At 60.1% G+C, this 16,914-nt stretch overlaps 4 protein-coding genes across 5 annotated transcripts; 1 reads left to right on the top strand and 3 right to left on the bottom strand.

Moving 5' to 3' along the window:
- Positions 1 to 727: 727 nt before the first annotated feature.
- On the bottom strand, positions 728 to 3,320 carry CAMK2N1 (calcium/calmodulin dependent protein kinase II inhibitor 1). The gene is made up of 2 exons (XM_074848324.1): positions 3,067 to 3,320; positions 728 to 2,131 (listed from the first exon to the last, which is right to left on the bottom strand). The coding sequence occupies exons 1-2, from the start codon at positions 3,224 to 3,226 to the stop codon at positions 2,061 to 2,063; spliced, it is 231 nt and encodes a 76-aa protein (XP_074704425.1). The 5' UTR covers positions 3,227 to 3,320; the 3' UTR covers positions 728 to 2,060.
- Positions 3,321 to 6,411: 3,091 nt separating this feature from the next.
- MUL1 (mitochondrial E3 ubiquitin protein ligase 1) lies at positions 6,412 to 9,313 on the bottom strand. The gene is made up of 4 exons (XM_074848336.1): positions 9,078 to 9,313; positions 8,892 to 8,979; positions 8,497 to 8,617; positions 6,412 to 7,726 (listed from the first exon to the last, which is right to left on the bottom strand). Exons 1-4 carry the CDS (start codon positions 9,195 to 9,197, stop codon positions 6,997 to 6,999), a joined length of 1,059 nt encoding a protein of 352 aa, XP_074704437.1. The 5' UTR covers positions 9,198 to 9,313; the 3' UTR covers positions 6,412 to 6,996.
- Positions 9,314 to 10,455: 1,142 nt separating this feature from the next.
- On the bottom strand, positions 10,456 to 11,864 carry FAM43B (family with sequence similarity 43 member B). The gene has a single exon (XM_074848137.1). The coding sequence runs from the start codon at positions 11,592 to 11,594 to the stop codon at positions 10,695 to 10,697; it is 900 nt and encodes a 299-aa protein (XP_074704238.1). The 5' UTR covers positions 11,595 to 11,864; the 3' UTR covers positions 10,456 to 10,694.
- A 2,229-nt stretch (positions 11,865 to 14,093) lies between these two features.
- CDA (cytidine deaminase) lies at positions 14,094 to 16,906 on the top strand. 2 transcript variants are annotated; one of them, XM_074848064.1, is made up of 4 exons: positions 14,094 to 14,263; positions 15,003 to 15,114; positions 15,318 to 15,431; positions 16,090 to 16,906. In XM_074848064.1, the coding sequence occupies exons 1-4, from the start codon at positions 14,160 to 14,162 to the stop codon at positions 16,201 to 16,203; spliced, it is 444 nt and encodes a 147-aa protein (XP_074704165.1). In that variant the 5' UTR covers positions 14,094 to 14,159; the 3' UTR covers positions 16,204 to 16,906. The 2 variants fall into 2 exon arrangements, with proteins under 2 accessions (XP_074704165.1, XP_074704164.1); XM_074848063.1 differs by lacking the exon at positions 14,094 to 14,263 and adding an exon at positions 14,284 to 14,657 and having other exon boundaries at positions 15,374 to 15,431.
- Positions 16,907 to 16,914: the final 8 nt, after the last annotated feature.

The following is a 16,914-nucleotide window of genomic DNA, read 5'->3' as shown; positions in this document are numbered from 1 at the left end:
CTTGCAGCCTTGGCACCCTGAAAAGGGGGTGTTTGGGCAGCACTGTCACCCTGCCCCACCCCAGATTAATCAATCTGTGCCCCCCCCCCAGGCCGTCACTGTACAAAGCAATGCCAGCCCTGCTCGGCAGCATGCTGCTTTTATTGCAATATATTATTTTCTTTGCAATAAAACTCCGTCCCCGGGACCCATTTAACCCTGCCGTGATTATATTTTTATTCCCCCGGCACAAAGGTTTGCTTGTGCCCTCGGTTGTGCAGGTGGGAGCAATAACAGTTCTTATTCACGCCGCCCTGCTCCCGGGCAATGATTAACGACGGCGCTCGCAGGGAATCAGCCGGGATTTGGGTTTTGGTGGGGAGGGAGGGAGGCAACACTGGGATGAAAATCCCTATTTCCCGCAGGATTTCCCAGCAGCGAAAGGGATTGATGCCTTTTTAGGTCCCTGTCCCCACCCCCAGCAGCCGCTTTCAGGACCTCACATTGAATCTCCCCATGAAATTTGTGCCACGGAGGCGTTTTCCCATCAAACAAACAAGAAAAATCCCATAAATAAATATTAATTATAATTAATTATACAGGGCACAGCATGCCCCGGTCACAGGGGGTCCATGCCAGAGAGCGGTGAGGTTTTCCTTGGTTATTTTGGGCATTATTTAGGCGGATGGGGAGGGATGCTCGCGGCGCTGGGCCCCGGCAGCACGCGGGAAAGCACGGCAGATGCGCATTCTTTTTTTTTTTTTCCCATTTTGTTTCATTTTCCTTTTTATTTGGACATTGCAGAAATAGCCCTGTGTAGTGGATAAAAGTGCAACATACACAATATTTAAGAAAAGGAGGAAAGAAAACCTGCCTTGAGGTCTGTCAGTCAGAGTCGCAAACAGAAACAAGAAACCAAGCCCTCGCGCAAGAGGCGCTTTTTTTTTTCCCCTTTTTTTTTTTTTTTTATGCACGTCATGCAAAATAGTTAAAAAGAAAGATTAGAAAAGAGAAGTCAAAGAAAACCCCACGAGAGATCAACCGAGCCCTAGAAAGAGCGGAAAGCCCCGAGTGCTGCCTGACTCGGGGAGGGAATCGCTGCCCTCCGGCATCTCCAAGTGTTTGGCACTCTTGTGATTACATTAGATATTTTTTTTATATATATATATTTTTAATACAGTCTATTAAAGAGAGGAAACTGCCACAATATAAGAAAAAAAAAAAAAACAAGATCACCCACACTACAGACTGCATGGTAGTTAGAAAAGCCGAGCGTCCCCCCCGCCCCCCCGTACATATAAAATCCGTCCCTTTGCTCACAGCAACCAAGAAGTACAAGCTTTAAAAAATAAACCAGCAATTCTTCCTCTAGGCCCTTCCTTTATAAAAGTTTTGTTTTTCCCCTCGAGAACCTTAAAACGTGACTAAAATGAAATATATATATATATATTTTATATCATTTTCCAACATCCAAAGACATCAACATAAAAAATCATAAGGAAGGGGATAGCATGGTACATCCAAGTGCACGGATTCATTTTTGCAAGATTAAATAATGTAAACAAGGTGCCCGCTGGGAACAACCCTGGCCGAGGGGAGACCCCGGGGGCCGGCCCCACCCCCGTCTTTCGCTGCCCCCTTTCCTCTTACCCCCCGATCTAGCGTGGCGCAAGGTTCATCGGACCGAGAAAAGAAATCACGAGTAATTCAGACCCGCGGCGTGACGCCCTCCGTTCCTCCCTCGCGTCGGCGGGTTGGGCTGGGGCTTTTGAGGCGGGTGATTATTTTCCCAATTATTAATTTGTTTAGATTTATTATCATTATTTTTATTTGTCGTCGGGCTTTGCCTCGCTCGCCGCCCTCCCCTCTGCGCGTCTCCCGGCGGGCAGGATGTGCTGCTGTGCGGTGGGGATTGCAGGCTGGCGAGGACTCTCCAAGTGCTTGCTCGGCGCGGCCGCTGCGGTGTTGGGGGGCTTTTATTTTTTGCCGATAACCTGTGCCATTGTAAACCGACCCCCCACCCCCCCCCTCCCCGCCTGCCCCGACCCCCCTGGCTTCAGCCGAGCATCCCCGGGGAGGCTTTAAACACCGGGAGGGGCCTTTTCCGAGAGATTTTGCAGCACATCATCAATTCTATCATCTTCAATAACCACTGGAAAGCAGAAAAAAACATAGCCGTGATGAATACTCTGCCGCCGTGCTCCCCTCGCCCAAGGTCACCCCGGGGTGGGTTTGGGGGGGTCCCCGCATCCCTGGTGTGGCCAGTGGCAAAGCCAGCACGGTGGCCGATAGCCCATGGGGTACCTGGTGCATCGTGCCCTGTCCCCGGGGAAGGTACCTACGCTCCAGCAAAGGGCCTGGGGAACGGTGCCTTGTCCCCAAGGAAGGTCCCTTCACCCCTACACCCCAGGGATGGTCCCCAGGGCGCGATGTCCTGTCTCTGGGGAAGGTCCCTGCTGCCCGTGCCCCGCCGAAGTGCCCGGGGCACGATGCCCGGTCCCCAAGGAGGGTCCCCTCTACCCAACGCCCTGGGGAAGGTCCCCGGGACACGATGCCCGACACCCCCCGGGGTACCCGCTGCACCGTGCCCTGTCCCCGGGGATGCTCCCCGCTGTCCTGCATCCCCGAGGAGGGTCCCCAGGACACGGTGCTCGACACCCCCCGGGGTACCCGCTGCACCGCGCCCCATCCCCGGGGACGCTCCCCGATGCCCCGCATCCCCGGAAGATACTCGGTGCCCCGTCCCTGGGGAAGGTCTCCGGGACACGATGCCCGACACCCCCCGGGGATCCCCGGTGCACCGTGCCCTGTCCCCAGGGACGGTCCCCGCTGTCCTGCATCTCTCGGGAGCGTCCCCAGGACACGATGCCCGACACCCCCCGAGGTACCCGCTGCACCGTGCCCTGTCCCCGGGGATGCTCCCCGCTGTCCTGCATCCCCGGGGAGGGTCCCCGGGACACGGTGCTCGACAACCCCCCGAGGTACCCGCTGCACCGCGCCCCGTCCCCGGGGACGCTCCCCGCTCGCCGGTGCCCCGCATCCCGGGAAGGCGCCCGGTGCCCGCCGCCCGTCCCCGCCGGCACCCACCTCTCTTGCTGCGGCCGATCTGCCCCAGCTTGGGCGGCCGTTTGCCTTGCCCGCCGGCGAGGAGGCCGTCGGGGCCGCGGAGGCGGACGGGGAAGGGCAGCTGCCCCACGGCCGCGTCCCCCGCCAGCTGCCCCTCGCCGTAGGGCGGCCCCTCCGACATGGGGGCGGCGGGGGGGGGCCCGCCGCCGCCGCCGCCCCCCGACAGCCTCCCGGGGCGCGGGGCCCGCGGGCCCGGGGCAGCGGCGCAGCGGGGCGCGGGGCGGCCGCCCCGTCACATCCCGGCCCGGCCCGGCGCTGCTGGCGGCTCCGCGGCTGCGGCGGCGGCTCCGGCGGCGACGGCGATAGAGGAGCGGGAGGCGGGACCGGGCGGGACGGGGCGGGAGCGGCACGGCCCCCGGCCCCGGCAGCGGCACCGCCCCCGGCGGGCTGCCCCACGCACCCCGGGGATCCCCGGGGCTGCCCCACCGGCGTGCCCGCAGCGTCTCTGGGGAGCCCGCAGCCGCACCGGACCTGCCCCACAGCAGCCCCGGGGAGCCTGGAGCTGCCCCACGGCATCTCTGGGGAGGCCAGAGCTGCCCCACAGCATCCCCAGGGACCCTGGAGCTGCCCCACGGCATCTCTGGGGAGGCCAGAGCTGCCCCACAGCATCCCCAGGGACCCTGGAGCTGCCCCACGGCATCTCTGGGGAGGACAGAGCTGCCCCACAGCAGCCCCGGGGACCTTGGAGCTGCCCCATGGCATCTCTGGGGAGGACAGAGCTGCCCCACAGCATCCCCGGGGACCCTGGAGCTGCCCCACAACATCTCTGGGGAGGCCAGAGCTGCCCTACAGCAACCCTAGGGAGCCCAGGTTGCCCCACAGCAGCCCTGGGGAGGACAGAGCTGCCCCACACCATCTCCAGGGTGCCCCGAGCTGCCCTACAGCAATCCCTGGTGAGCCCCAAGCTGCCCCACAGCCATCTCTGGGGAGCCCATAGCTGCCCCACAGCATCCCCGGGGATCCTAGAGCTGCCCCACAGCATCCCTGGGGAGCCCAGGTTGCCCCACAGCAGCCCTGGGGAGGACAGAGCTGCCCCACACCATCTCCAGGATGCCCCAAACTGCCCTGCAGCATCCTTTGGAAGGTCAGAGCTGCCCTACAGCAACCCCTGGCAAGGCCAGGCTGCCCCACAGCCACATCTGGGGAGCCCAGAGCTGCCCCACAGCATCCCTAAGGAGCCCAGAACTGCCCCACAGTATCCCTGTAGAGCCTGGAGCTGCCCCACAGCATCCCTGAGGAGCCCAGGCTGCCCCACAGCCACTCCTGGGGAGCTGAGCATGGAACTGCCCCACAGCCACATCTGGGCAGCCCAGAGGTGCCCCACAGCAGCCCTGGGGAGCCCAGCCCCTGTCCCCATCAGAAATGAGCCCCCATGGGGCCTCTGGGGCTTCGTGGGGGGCTGCGGGGTGGGGAGTCAGTCTGGGCCCACTTGGCTGTTGGTCCCCAGGCCATGTCCCTGCACAAGCCTTTCCCAGGGGACTGTGGGAGGGCTTTTGGGTCACTGCGAGCTTTCCACGGGGTTTTCCCAGCGGTGTTGCCGCAGCGTCACAAGTCATCGGGGTTATTGCCCGGCAAAGTGAGCCAGCCCAGCCAAGAGGGGCTGGGAAAGCTGGGGCAACCGTTCTGGGGAAGACCACAGCTATGTGGGGGGGTTCAGGCATCCTTGGTGCTTCCCCCCCCCACAAAGCAGAGTGGGGGCACAGTGGGATCGGGAGCAAAAAAACCCCTTTGCGCAAGGCTGGGTTACAACATCTCTGCCAGCAGATTCTTCCAGAAGCAGGAGCCCGTCTTGTTTTGGGGCTGAGCGGGACGGGGGCAGGGGAAGGACGGGGCGCCCTGCGAGGCTGGGGCCAGGACACGCTGCCCCAGGGCTGCTCCTGTCCCCAAACCCCACGTTTGCTGAAATCCTCAGCTCCCGGAGCCGCGCGAGCCCCTCTCCCGCGCACCCCCGCACACCCCCGAGCTGTCAGCTCCTTACATAAGGTTGCGTCTACGCCCGAGATATCACGGGGGAAAGCTTGAAAACAGGAGGCGAAAGGTAACGGGGAAAGCACAGCCCCCCCAGAAGTGTATTTTTAGGCTTCGCGTGATGGCTCCGTTCCCCGGGCAAAACGCCGAGGCTCGAGGCCGCATCCTGCACCCTGCCCGGGGGGGGGGGGGGGTGACCTCCCCGCTGCCCCCATCGAGGGGATGAGGCTTTTTGGGGTGGTTGATCCCCAGGAAACTGCAGCTGGGGAGGGAAAGGCAAAGCTTTCACACAGCACAGGGAGCGATGGGCAGTAACAGCCAAAAAAAAAAAAAAAAAAAAAAGCCTCTAAATATGATTTTTACAGCAGAAAAGTGCTGTTAAGGAGTCGGGGTTTCAGCTGGTCCGGAGCTTAAATCCACGCTCTCGGGAAGACGGCAGCGTGTGGGGCGCGATTTGGCAGAGCCGACCCCTCAGGGAAAGTCTTGGGGGTTTCTTGTTTTGCTTTGTTTGTTTTTTTTTCCACGATGCACTTTGAGCCGCCGCTAAAAGATTTTATTTTCTGGCAGCAGCAGAAGGGCACAAAGGGCAAGGCAGGGCGATAACCGCGGGGAGAGGAGGGACGCCTCCGCCAGCGAGCTGGATTCTGGCTTTTCCCGCTGGGATTCTGGCTTTTCCCTCTGGGGTTTTGGCTTTTCCCGCTGGCAGGCAGCCTCGCTGCGGCGGGCAGCCACCGCCATCTACAGCCGGCGGCGGGCTGGATGCGGCCCTTGGCGGCGCTGGGGCCACCCAAGGCCCCGCTCGTGGGTGACATCGAGCCGGCAGGTTTTGTGCCACACAACCGAAGCGGCCTTCGGACGCTGCCCGGCCGGTTTGGTTAACGGTTAACGAGGAAGCAACCCCGTTTCTTTGTTAAATTCACCGCTTTTCCATGGAAAATGATTTTTTTTTTTTTTAAACGTGCCGCGGCACCGGGAGCCCTCAGGGGACGTGAGCGGCTCTGCCAGCCCGCGGGCAGCGGACGGAGCGTGGGGTCTTCCCCCAAATCATGGGGTTTTGGCCCAACCAGGGGTTCCGCCCCCCCCCCCCCCGCAGTGTTTCTCCAATTAAAAACTAATGTTAATTAAAGCATCGCTCCGGGTTCATTAACCCTCTCAGGTGCGGTCACTGTACGTGATTTATGGCAAAATGGGGGAGTCAGGAAGGGAATTTGCCTTTTCTGGGTGAAAGTTTGGGGGTTTGGTTGGGGACAAGGGGACCGGTGTCAGATTCCGGGAGGGGATCGCAGCGCCGCGGGCAGCAGATCCCCTCACCCCCGTCAGGGTGATGAAGTGATGTGAGGCAGACACACTTTTTGTCCTATTTTATTACTTTAAATCCCATTTTCTATCCCAGTTCAAGCCAAAAGATCAGCCACAGCGTTTTCACCTCCCCATTCTCGCGTCCTGTCAGTCACAAACTGATTTTTGCGGATGATCACAGAATTATTTGTGTTCACACAAACTCCCTGAAAGCCCAGCCTGCTCCCTCAGTCCCTGGAGCCAGGTGACAGCATCGTCTGAATTCTGTGGCCTCTGAGAAGCCATAATACATCTTTTTTTATTTCCCCACAAGGTTTTTATTAGCTGAGTATTTCAGCAAACCACAACGCAAGCGCCGAGAGGCCAACTCTTAACAGAAGAGCTTGAAACTGCATCTGCCAGCCGAGCGCAACGCCCTTTGCCAGGACTCCTCATCTCCTGCCCCAAAAACCTCCAGAGCGCGACGTGAGCCCTCAGCAGCTGGAGTGTTGCCTTTTAAAACCCAGCTCTGCGCCCCAAACGAAGCATCCTTCCCCAAAATCAACCACCCAAGCAGCGAGGTGAGAAAAACGCTGTGCGAGAGGCAGCTTTAATAGCAAAAGCTCCCACCCTGGCCATCAGAATTTAACTGTTGTATAAGGGAACCACCCTGGAGACGGCCTGCCTGCAGATCGGGCACCTCTTGGGCTCGGGGAGAGCGCGGTAGCACTCCCTGCAAGAGCAAACGTGCCCACACTCCAAGAAAACGCAGGATTTGGTGTTGCTCAAGCAGATGACGCAGGAGTTTTTGAGCGTCTCTCCGCCCTCCGCGTTCATCTCGCGCATCAGGCGCTCCTGGGCCTGCCGGAATTCATCCTGCAGCTGCCTGAGGTGTTGCCTCTCTCGGTGATGCCGGTATTGCTTCCGTAGGATGAAGAAGAGGACGGCGCAGGTGGCAAAGCCGAAAACGACGGTCAGGATTTTCCAAAACCGAACGTTCGCTTCTTGTTTCTGCAGCAAGGTGTCGAAATCCACGGCGCTCAGGTAGTAGGGCATGCCCTGCTTCGGGGGCTGCAGCTTGATCGTGGTGTTATCCAGGACCAGCTCTCCCACCCCCGTCAGCGCCGTGCCCACCTTCAGCATCTGCTCCGTCTCCTGGATGCCCTTCGGGCGCTCCCCGCTGATGTAGTGGCCGATAACGTCGGTGAAGGACTGGACAGAGGGATGAAATTTCTCGTACACCGTCTCCAGGCTGAGCTCGGCGGCGTCCAGCGGCTTCATCACCCTCACGGTGACGCCGGCGCCTTCCTCCGGAGGGACCAGGTCGAAGGGGGTGGTGTTGGTTCTCTGGTGGATGATCTTCTCGTAGTCGTTCCTGGGGAAGGAGAAGGGGATAAAGCAAACGCGAGCGTCAATGCCTCCCCCGAGGCCGGCAGGGAAGCGCCGCGTGGGCTGACCTGCTTTTTTTTGGGGACTGCCAAGTGTCCCCTGTCCCGAGTGAAGTTTATGTGGATGGGACTCACTGGAGAGCGGCGCTTTTCCCCTCATGGCACCATCTGGGAGCCCCTCCGCCCTCCCTCAGTGCTTCCACCATCACCGGGAGAGCGCTTCAGCCCCCCCTAATCCCCCCTCATCTCCCCGTGGTGTTCCCAGCTGCCGGAAACCATCCTGCGAGGAGAAGCGCTGCCTGTCTCACACACAGATCTCAGAAGCATTATCCGATCAGCCGAGGCTTGAAAAATATCGCTGTGCTCTCATTTCTGCAGCTCTGGGACCATCCTCAGGTCCCCTGGGCGCGGGTATCACCCAAATCCAACAGAATTTCTGTTCTGAAGGTGTCATTTTGCTCGGGAAACACCATCCTGTGGCTACCTCTGTAACAGCAGCGTGAGGCTGCTGATAAATGCTCTGCCCACGTTGGATTATTCTACGTGCTTGTCATCTACAGCCCCTATACAAACTCTGAAAGGCTACGGCCCTGAAAACAGTGAAACGTGCCCCGTTTTGGCAGCTGTAACGGCGCCACTGTGGGGTCCAGCTCTGGGGCACCTGTGGCCAGGCCTGAAGTCATCTCAGCGTGTCAGGGTCTCTGAGGGCACCTCAGCCGGTCCGAACAACGGACGTTTGTGGGCGCCTGGGACGTACCAGAGGTGGGTTGTTCGGTTCCACACCATCTTATGCTCCTGCAGCGTCAGCCTCTGAATGACGCCCTTGCAGTTCTCCACAAACTGGCTGCTCAGGGTCTCCTTAACAGACCGCACCACGCCTGAAAGACAAATCCGAAGCGCGAGGTGCTCGTTAATCATCCGCTCCACTTCTTGTTGCGTACAGCGAGTACGAGCAGTATCTGAACAAGGCGGGGGGGCTGAAGAGATGACAGCCCGTGTTTTGAGCCATCAGGATGGGCAGTGGCCGCCTGACAACGGGGACGTGAGCTCATGGGAGCCGAACCGCGGGGCTGAGGGTAAAACCCACATGGCGAGGGGGCCGTTGGGGTGTGGATTCGCCCCCCTCAGACCCGCTTTGGGCTCTGCCCCTACCTTCAATGACCGCGTAAGGGACGCAGCGCCCTGGCGCCTCCAGCAGCACCGTCCGCAGGTCCCCGTCCAGCCGGACCTTCCTGGCGCCCTGAGGGGAGGAAACGGAGGCCGCGGCTCAGCCGACGGGACCAGGCCGCGGTCGGAGCCCGGGCCCGGGCGCGCCCCCCGGGGGCCCTTCGCACCCACCTCGAGGCCGCGGGCGACGCGGGCCTTCTGCCGGTAGACGGAGTAGACCAGGGCGGTGAGGGCGGTGCTGGCGACCAACAGCGCGGCCTGCGCGGCCGAGGGCCGCCCGCCGCCCTCCATCGCCGCCGCTGCCGCGCCGTTACCGCGGCAACCGCCCGCCGCCGCCGGCGCTGGGTGATGACGTAAAGCGCGACGCTCTGGCGGGCGCCACCGCGACCATAGAGACGTGGTCCGCCAGGGCCGCCGCTCCGGGGTGAGGGGGGGGCTGCCTCCAAGGCCTCGTTTCGGGGGCTGGGGGAGCCCAAATCCCGGCTCCACAGGGCCTGGGAGGGGGGAGGCGGGGCAGAACCCGGCCCCGCAGGGCCTTAGGGGGGGTAAATCCCAGCCCCGGGGTCTTGCGGGGGGGGGCAGGAGAGATTCCAGCGCCCCCCCGCCCCCCGCCCGGAGTCTTGGGGGAGATTAAGCTCCAGCCCCACAAGGCCTTGGAGGGGGTTTAGCCCAAATCCCAGCCACCCCTCAGGATCTTAATGCCCCCAGGGCTCTGGGGGGAGCATTCCCAGTGCCTCCCCCCCCAGGGCCTTGAAAGCAGGGGGGGCAGCCCAAATCCCAGCCCCCTGCAAAACTTGGGGGGTGTCAGGCCAAAGCCTGTCCCCGCTGGGCTGGAGGGGGGGAGGATCTGCCCAAACCCCAGCCCTACAGCACCTTGGGGGGGGTGTTTACACCCCCTACCAGGGTGTGGGGCAGCAGCACCCCACGGCCCAGAAGGGCCCCCCCATCCAGGGAGGACAGAGCTCAGCACGGGGCCTGAGGGGGTGCAGCCCCCAGCCCCATTTTATAGGGTCCCTCTCCCACACCCCATGCAGGGCCTTGTCCTGGCTGGAAAGTCCCTGCCAGCCCTGTGCTGGAGGGGGACAAGACCCTGCTCCCACCTCTCCCCCCATCCCCTTACTATTCTGGGAAAGCAGCAAAAGGGGAAGAAAAAAATAGTAATTTTTGATAAATTTTTGATCTTCAGGGCCTTGGCAATGCTTTTGGGGTGGGCAGTGGGGGCTGCAGGCAAGCCCCGCTCTTCAGTGGGGGTCTGAGGGACCAAACCCCCATTACAGCCTCCCCGGCGCGGGCGGCCTTGTGCTGCCCCCCCAGCTCTATATTTAAAAAACCGAGTTGCCATGACTACGCGGAGCAGCTCTCGCCAGCCCTTGGTGCTGCAGGGAGGGTGCAGAAAGCGCTGGGGACCCTGCAGCCTCCCCTTCCCCCAGCTTGGCTTCCCTTGCCAGGGGTAAATTTGGTATAAACCCCCCCAAAACTGCCTCGGTGCCGAGCTTAACTCTTCCTCTCCCGTTTGCGAGGGCTCGGTCCAGGCGAGACACAGGCGCCGTTTACATGACAGAAAACACATGTTAACTTTATTATGGCCGCTGAGGAGGAGGAGGCACGAGATCAGGTTTGTGTGTGGGGGCTGGGGGGGTCCTGGAGTGCAACCCCCCCACCCCAGGGGTCTTCCTTGCAAATGAAGCCACCGTCTTGTCCAGATTTGTCCCCGAGGAGGGTCCGACTTCAGCTTGGCGTGCGGGGAGGGCACCTCATCCTCGAAATGGGGTGACCCGCTGCTGCCGCTCAGCACGCCAGGGGCCGGGGGCCACGCAGGCTGCACCCCCGCATCTCCCTGGCCAGCCGCAGCACGGCGGCACGCTCGCCGGGGCCGCCGTCCCCCCGGGGTGTCCCGGTGCCGAAGGCCTCCTCCTCCTCCTCCTCCAGGATGGAGCTGAGGCGAGGGGCGCAGCGGGCCCTCTCGGCGGGCGGGCGGTAGGGACATTTGGCGTTGAGCAGCCTGCGGAGGGGCACCAGGGGGACGATGGCGTCACCCAGGAGCTGCTGCTGGACATGGCGGAAATCGTTCTGCCTCTTGAGGCGCTTGAACTCGTTGAAGGCGGAGGCGGAGGTCTGGTAGAGGAGCAGGGCCATGGCGCGTGCCTTGTCGGCTTTGGAGACCAGGACGGCGTGGCAGCGCAGCACCACCGCCTTGTTCTTCACCTGGTGCCGGTAAACCCAGGCGAAGACCTTGGGGTGCCGGCGGTCGGCGGCGCAGTAGGTGATGCGGTGCAGGAGGTACGCGTGGCCCGGCCGGCGGGTTCCCTTCTCGCAGGGGGTCATACGGATGCCTTGGGGTCCCAACGTCAGCTTCATCTTGGCCCCGCCGGCCCCCGCGTCACTCTTTGCCCAGATCTTGCCCACCGCCTCCTCCGTGCAGCCCTCGCCCTTGGCGTGCAGGGTGACGGCGTTGCCCAGGTACCGCACCGTGTACGTCGGGTCCTCCTTGTTCAGCTCCACTTTCTGGCGTTTGCCGCGGAAGACGCTGCCCAGCCGCTCGAGCGGGCAGTCGGGCAGCAGGTCCGGGCAGGAGCGGAGGAAGCCAGCCAGCAACGCCGCGTAGCTCAGCCCCGGCCCCAAGCTCTTGCCTTTGCACTTACGTTCATTTTCCACCAGCACAAACTTGCTCCGGCGCCAGGGCAGCATCTCCGCTCCGCCGAGGGGCCCCCGCCAGCCGCCCCGCACGCCTCCGCTAATCCCGGCCCCGCCGCGACGACCCCCGATGACCCCCTTGCGAGCAGAGGGACCCCCCCTTTTGCCCCGAACCCCAAAGCTGGTCGGGGGGTGTCCCCACACCCCCCCACCCGGGGGGGGGAAGCCCCTACCCCGGTACGGCGGGATGCAGCTGCCGTATCCGATGCCGTCTGCCCACGGAGGGATGCGGAGCCGCTTGACCGAGGAGCCGCCGCGTTTCGGCTGCCGCCTGCGCCTGCTGCGGGAACGGCTGCTGCGGGGACGCGGCTCTCCGTGGGCTGCTCCACCTCCCCGCGACGCCGCGTCGCCTCGGCCCCGAGCACGCGGGGAGCCGCCGGCGGACCCCCCCCGCCGCCGTGCACGCCAACGGCCGCGCTCGCGCTCGGGCAGCGAAATAAAGGTGCTGGTAAAATAAAGACACCCCACGCACACCCCCACCCGTGCAAGTGGCCAGAGCCCCAGTGCCAAAGCACACTTGTGTGGGGGGAAATTAGCGCAGGATCCGGGGGGATGATTTTTGGGAGGGTCGGGCATCAGCTCCTGACCCTGGCATGAGAAAAGAGGATTTTTTTTTTCCCCCAGACCTAAGCGCTGCATGAGGGGATGCACCAGCGTTCGCAGAGCCTGCATGTTTGCTGGCATCTTTTGCTCCAGAAACCTCATTTTCCCCTATTATTTCCAAGCCAGCCAGACCTCCTTCCTGCTTCTCTTGGGCTGAGCTTTTAGCTTTTAACCTGTTGCTTTTAAATCCAGCCGAGGCCCTGGGACAGCGTCTCTCTGGGGAAAATTAAATATTTCCCCACAGCGCAGCCTGGGGGGGATTTTTGGGGGAGCGCTGAGCGCTGCAGTGGAGTCTGAGGCTGTTCAGGATTTGGCTCCTTTGGCTCAAACCCTAATTTTCATGGGGTTTTTTTACCACCTGGGGCTGTGGATGCAGCAGGGAGACCCCCAGACTTGGGGACCCACAAGATGCTCCGGCTGCCTTGGCATTGAAAACTGTGAAGGAGAAAGGGGTAAAATAACAGCATGTGCCCCCAGTTTTAGTCTATTTGGGGAGGAAAACCCAAGCGGGGTGTTGCAGGGAGCGGGAAGCCATTTCCCAGCAGCATCCCAGCTTTTCTACGGTTTGAGAGAAGCAACTGCAGCCTTAAAATAGCTGCTTCGCAGGCAGGCAGTGCCAGGCCCCGCTCCTCTCTCTGCCACAGCCTCGGCAGCCTCGTAGGTTTTTGCAGCCACAATAATAAAAAATGCATGAGTTTGTGTGATTTTCGGCTTTTCTGCTGCAGCTCGGGGTGTGTGGTTTGCTCCCGGCGTGAGGATGGTTTTGGGGGAGGTGACAATTAGTGAATTAGTGCAAATGAGGAAGGTTTCCATCCATGCCAGCCTCCATCTCTCGTTATTTCTGCTCTCACCCTCATCGACAGAGGTAAGGGCTCTTTATTTAACTCCTCGGCATTCATATCGACAGGGCAGGTTTAAACCCTCCCCAAAACCTTGTTTATTTATAAATCCCACATTATTTGGGGGGGGGGGTGTCCCCCTGCTCTGGTCTGCTCCTGCGGTGCCTCCCACCAATTGCCCTGGGGCTGGTTTTCCTTTTCTCTCCCAGGTTTTGGGGGGATTGCACCGTGTAACAGGGCGAGGGGCACAGGAGCATCTGCGGCTCATTTTAGATGGGAAAACATCCAGGATTTGCGCTTCAAAAGCTGAAAAAGGGGCTCTGAGCTGATTCAGGGCTGCCAATCCCTCCCCTCTAGCTGCCTATTGCCTTGACTGACTGCCCTTGCAAGTCTATCATTAGGTTCCAGGGTGAACTGTCATCATTAGGTTTCAGGGTGAACAAACTCCAGCACAGCACGAGGAAGGTGGATCAGCTGGTTATCCCCTGGGACAATACTGATCTCAGCATCCCGACTTTGATTCCTTGGGGTGCCTGTGGTCCTCTCTCCGCCCCCATGCTCCATTTTCAGCTCCCGGTGTTTATACCACATCAAAGGTTGCTGCCAGTTCAGGTGCTGCGTCCCAGCCTGTCGTGGCTTGTCAGCAGCGACCCAGCGCCAAGATTTGCTGGCCAAACCAGCAGCTAAGGTTCAAATCCTCCCAAAATCCAGCAAACTGGACAAAAATACCAGTGATAGATCAATGGGGGTCGTGACACACGTCCTTGCAGCCAGAAAACGGGGCATTAAGCTCCTCCAGCAAGGGGAAAAAAAGGCATATCTTTAATTCAAGAGCAATTTGCTGATCAGCTGGCATCCTGGGAGCCCTTTACCCCACGCAGGCTGATTCCCACGGAAGCACCAGCCGGACCAAATCTGGGCTCAAACGGCACAAGGCCATCCCGAAATGCCTCTGCCTTCAGCCAGCTTTCCTTGCTGCCTGGCAGCTGGTAGTTAAAAGACCTGGCAAAACGTGATGTATATATATTATTCTTTCTGTTTTCAATCAAACTAATTTATTTCTTTTGATCTCACTGAGCAGGAGCTGTTGTTCCTACCCCCCCCCAGGAGTGTTTTAATGACATTTTCCCTTGGAGCCGCACAACCAGTTTTCAACTGGGGAGGAAAAAACCACCAAGGTGGCGGCGGAAAAATGCTCTGCTGGGACAGAGAAAGGAGGAGGTTAAAAAAAAAAAAAAAAAAAAAAGAGAAACTGGAAAAAATGAGACGACAGGCAGGGAGGGGATGCAGGACCCCCTGAGCCTGATGCTTTGAGGGTCAGGGCTGCCCCCAGGGATGCTTCCCAGCCAGGGCGTTATCCCGGCAGGGCCGGCCAGCCTATTTTCCAGGCGAGGAAATATTTAACCGCAGCGTCAGCGAGCAGGGCAGGCGGGCGCAGGCATGGAGGGCGGCGGGCAGCGCCCGGCCCCCGCTGCCCCCCCGGGCCAGCCCCAGGGCGAGCGCCTGCAGCTCCTGTTGCGTCGCAGCCGGGAGGCCAAAAACTGCGCCTATTGCCCCTACAGCCGCTTCCCGGTGGGCGCTGCGCTGCTCACCGCCGGCGGGGAGATATTCTCTGGTAAGCCGGGGCCGTGTGACTCCCTACTTGGGTTTTGGGGTCCCCCCCTGCAACCCTTTGGCCATGCATGGGGGTGCAAAGGGTCAGCATGGGGTGCTGGTCCCCGTCCCCCGCCCCCAGCTGCCTCTTGGCAGCCGCCACCCCAGAGCAAGCCAAAGATCGCGGCGGATGGGAAAATACGGGAAATAAATAGGGGAAGAGGGAAACGCGTTGGTGAGAGCCCGGGATGAGGCGGTGCACGCAGAAAATGGCTTTTCTTTGCAAATTCTCTAAAAATAAAACCACCTGGAAGGGAAGCTGGCAGGGTTCAGGGTGTCTGAGTGGGTGCTGGGGGCTTCCCCACAGGGTGCAACGTGGAGAACGCCTGCTACAGCCTGGGGGTGTGCGCCGAGCGCACCGCCATCCAGAAAGCCATCTCCGAGGGACACACCAGCTTCAGGGCCATGGCCATCACCAGGTAAGGGTATGCTGAGAGCCGGCACAGCGAGGGACGGGCTGGGGGGCCAGTGGGAACCCCCCCGTGCACCCAAGGGGCAGCTTCTGCCACAGCAGCCTGAGCGTTTTGCGGGGGGAGGCAGGGTTTTGCATGGTTTTTTGGAGGAGTTGAGGGGAAAATCTGCTGTGGCTCCATCTTTATTGGTGCATGAAGGTCTTCTGCAGGTGTTCCCCCCACTTCTGACCGCAAGACTGAGCTCTGTGCCCTTCTCCTTTGGCAGTGACATGGGGGACAGCTTCATCGTGCCCTGCGGCGCCTGCAGACAAGTGATGAGAGAGGTGATGCCTCGCACGGGGGCCCCGTGTCTCCTGACCCCAGGCATCATCCCCTGACCCCAGGCATCTCCCTCCAAAACACCCGGAGGTGCAAAGGCGGGGGGTTGCAGCCCCCCAGCACCAGCTCCGGGCTCCCCAAATTGCACTATCCACTGGGAAAGGGGTATTCCTCCTTGTCCCATGTGAGCGGATGCCCGGTGGTAATCCATTAACTTGCCCTCCCCAGGGGGTTTTATTCCTCCCGGGAGCTGCCAGGTGCAGAGTTTGGCCCCGGAACCATCGCCCCAGCTCTGGCAAGCCTGAAAATGGGGTTTTTCCTGCAAAAGCCGAGCTCCCTGCAGAGCCCGTCCTGCTCTCACCTCCCTCCTCCCCATGGGCACCCCGGCACCTGCAGCCTGTTTTTGGGTGGTTAATATTTACCAGGTCTCGGGGCTCAGCTTGAAGGCCGGATTCGGCAGGTTTGGAGTCACCAGGGCTCACTCTGCGGGGGGCAAAAACACAGGATCTGAGCCCAAAATACCCCCTGGGGGAGGTGCTGCTGAAAAGCCACCCCAAAATACATGCTCCCTGCGAACTTGGCCAAAAAAAAGGATTATTTGGGTAATTTGAGGAAGAAGTGCAGGTTTTGCATCGGGCACTTCTCCCTCCTCTTCTCCTGCAGTTCGGCACGGACTGGGACATCTACCTGACCAAAGCAGATGGCACCTATATCGTCAAGAGGCTGGAGGAGCTGCTGCCGCTCTCCTTCGGCCCCGAGGACCTGAAGAAGGTGTGAGCAGCATGGCCACTGCCGGCCTTTGTCCTTCAGAAGCAGGGGAGGATGATTTTCCCCAATTTCCCCAGCGTGTAAGTGGCTTTTTGGGGATGATGCAATGGGAAACGCGTTTATAGTGTTAAGTTACCTGTTCCTCTCGCTCATCTTCTGATTCAGCACTGATTTGCAGGCACCAGCCTCATCTCACCCCAGGGAAACGGTGAAATCAAATCGTAAAAATTCCCTTTTATTAGAAGTGTCCAGATATTGCTATGGGCAAGGGAGGAGTTCACAGGTGGAGAAGAGTTTGATGCTCAGGCTTGTTGGTACAGAAACCACTCCCGAACAATGCAAAATCATTGCTTGGGAAAATGGTGGATTCTTCAGCTCTAAATGAGAAGCAAAAGCAAAAAGGAAAGGCTCCATTGTTAATAAGCCAATTCAGATTAGCTGATTTGCTGGAACTGGACGGTTATCATGCTGAGTGTGTCCTTTACTTGTTTCTCTCACGCTTGTTTTTCTTGCTTTTATTATGTTTGTGGAGATGAAGACAGAAAGGAGTTTTGGGGGGCTTCTGGAGAGTTTTCTGTCTCCAGAGTAATGCCGTTTGCTGATTGTACTATTAATTTAACTACGCACAATGAAAAATGAATGCGTTACATTTCCCAACCAGCATTGGGCTGGGCATTACTGTGAAATAAAAGCAGCCCTGGTTTATCTCCTACAGTTGCA

This window comes from Strix aluco, chromosome 22 (genome assembly GCF_031877795.1).
Source record: "Strix aluco isolate bStrAlu1 chromosome 22, bStrAlu1.hap1, whole genome shotgun sequence".
NCBI classification, from domain to species: domain Eukaryota; kingdom Metazoa; phylum Chordata; class Aves; order Strigiformes; family Strigidae; genus Strix; species Strix aluco.
The sequence above is the reverse complement of the archived record's forward strand: the minus strand, read 5'-3'. Positions and strand labels throughout refer to the sequence as shown.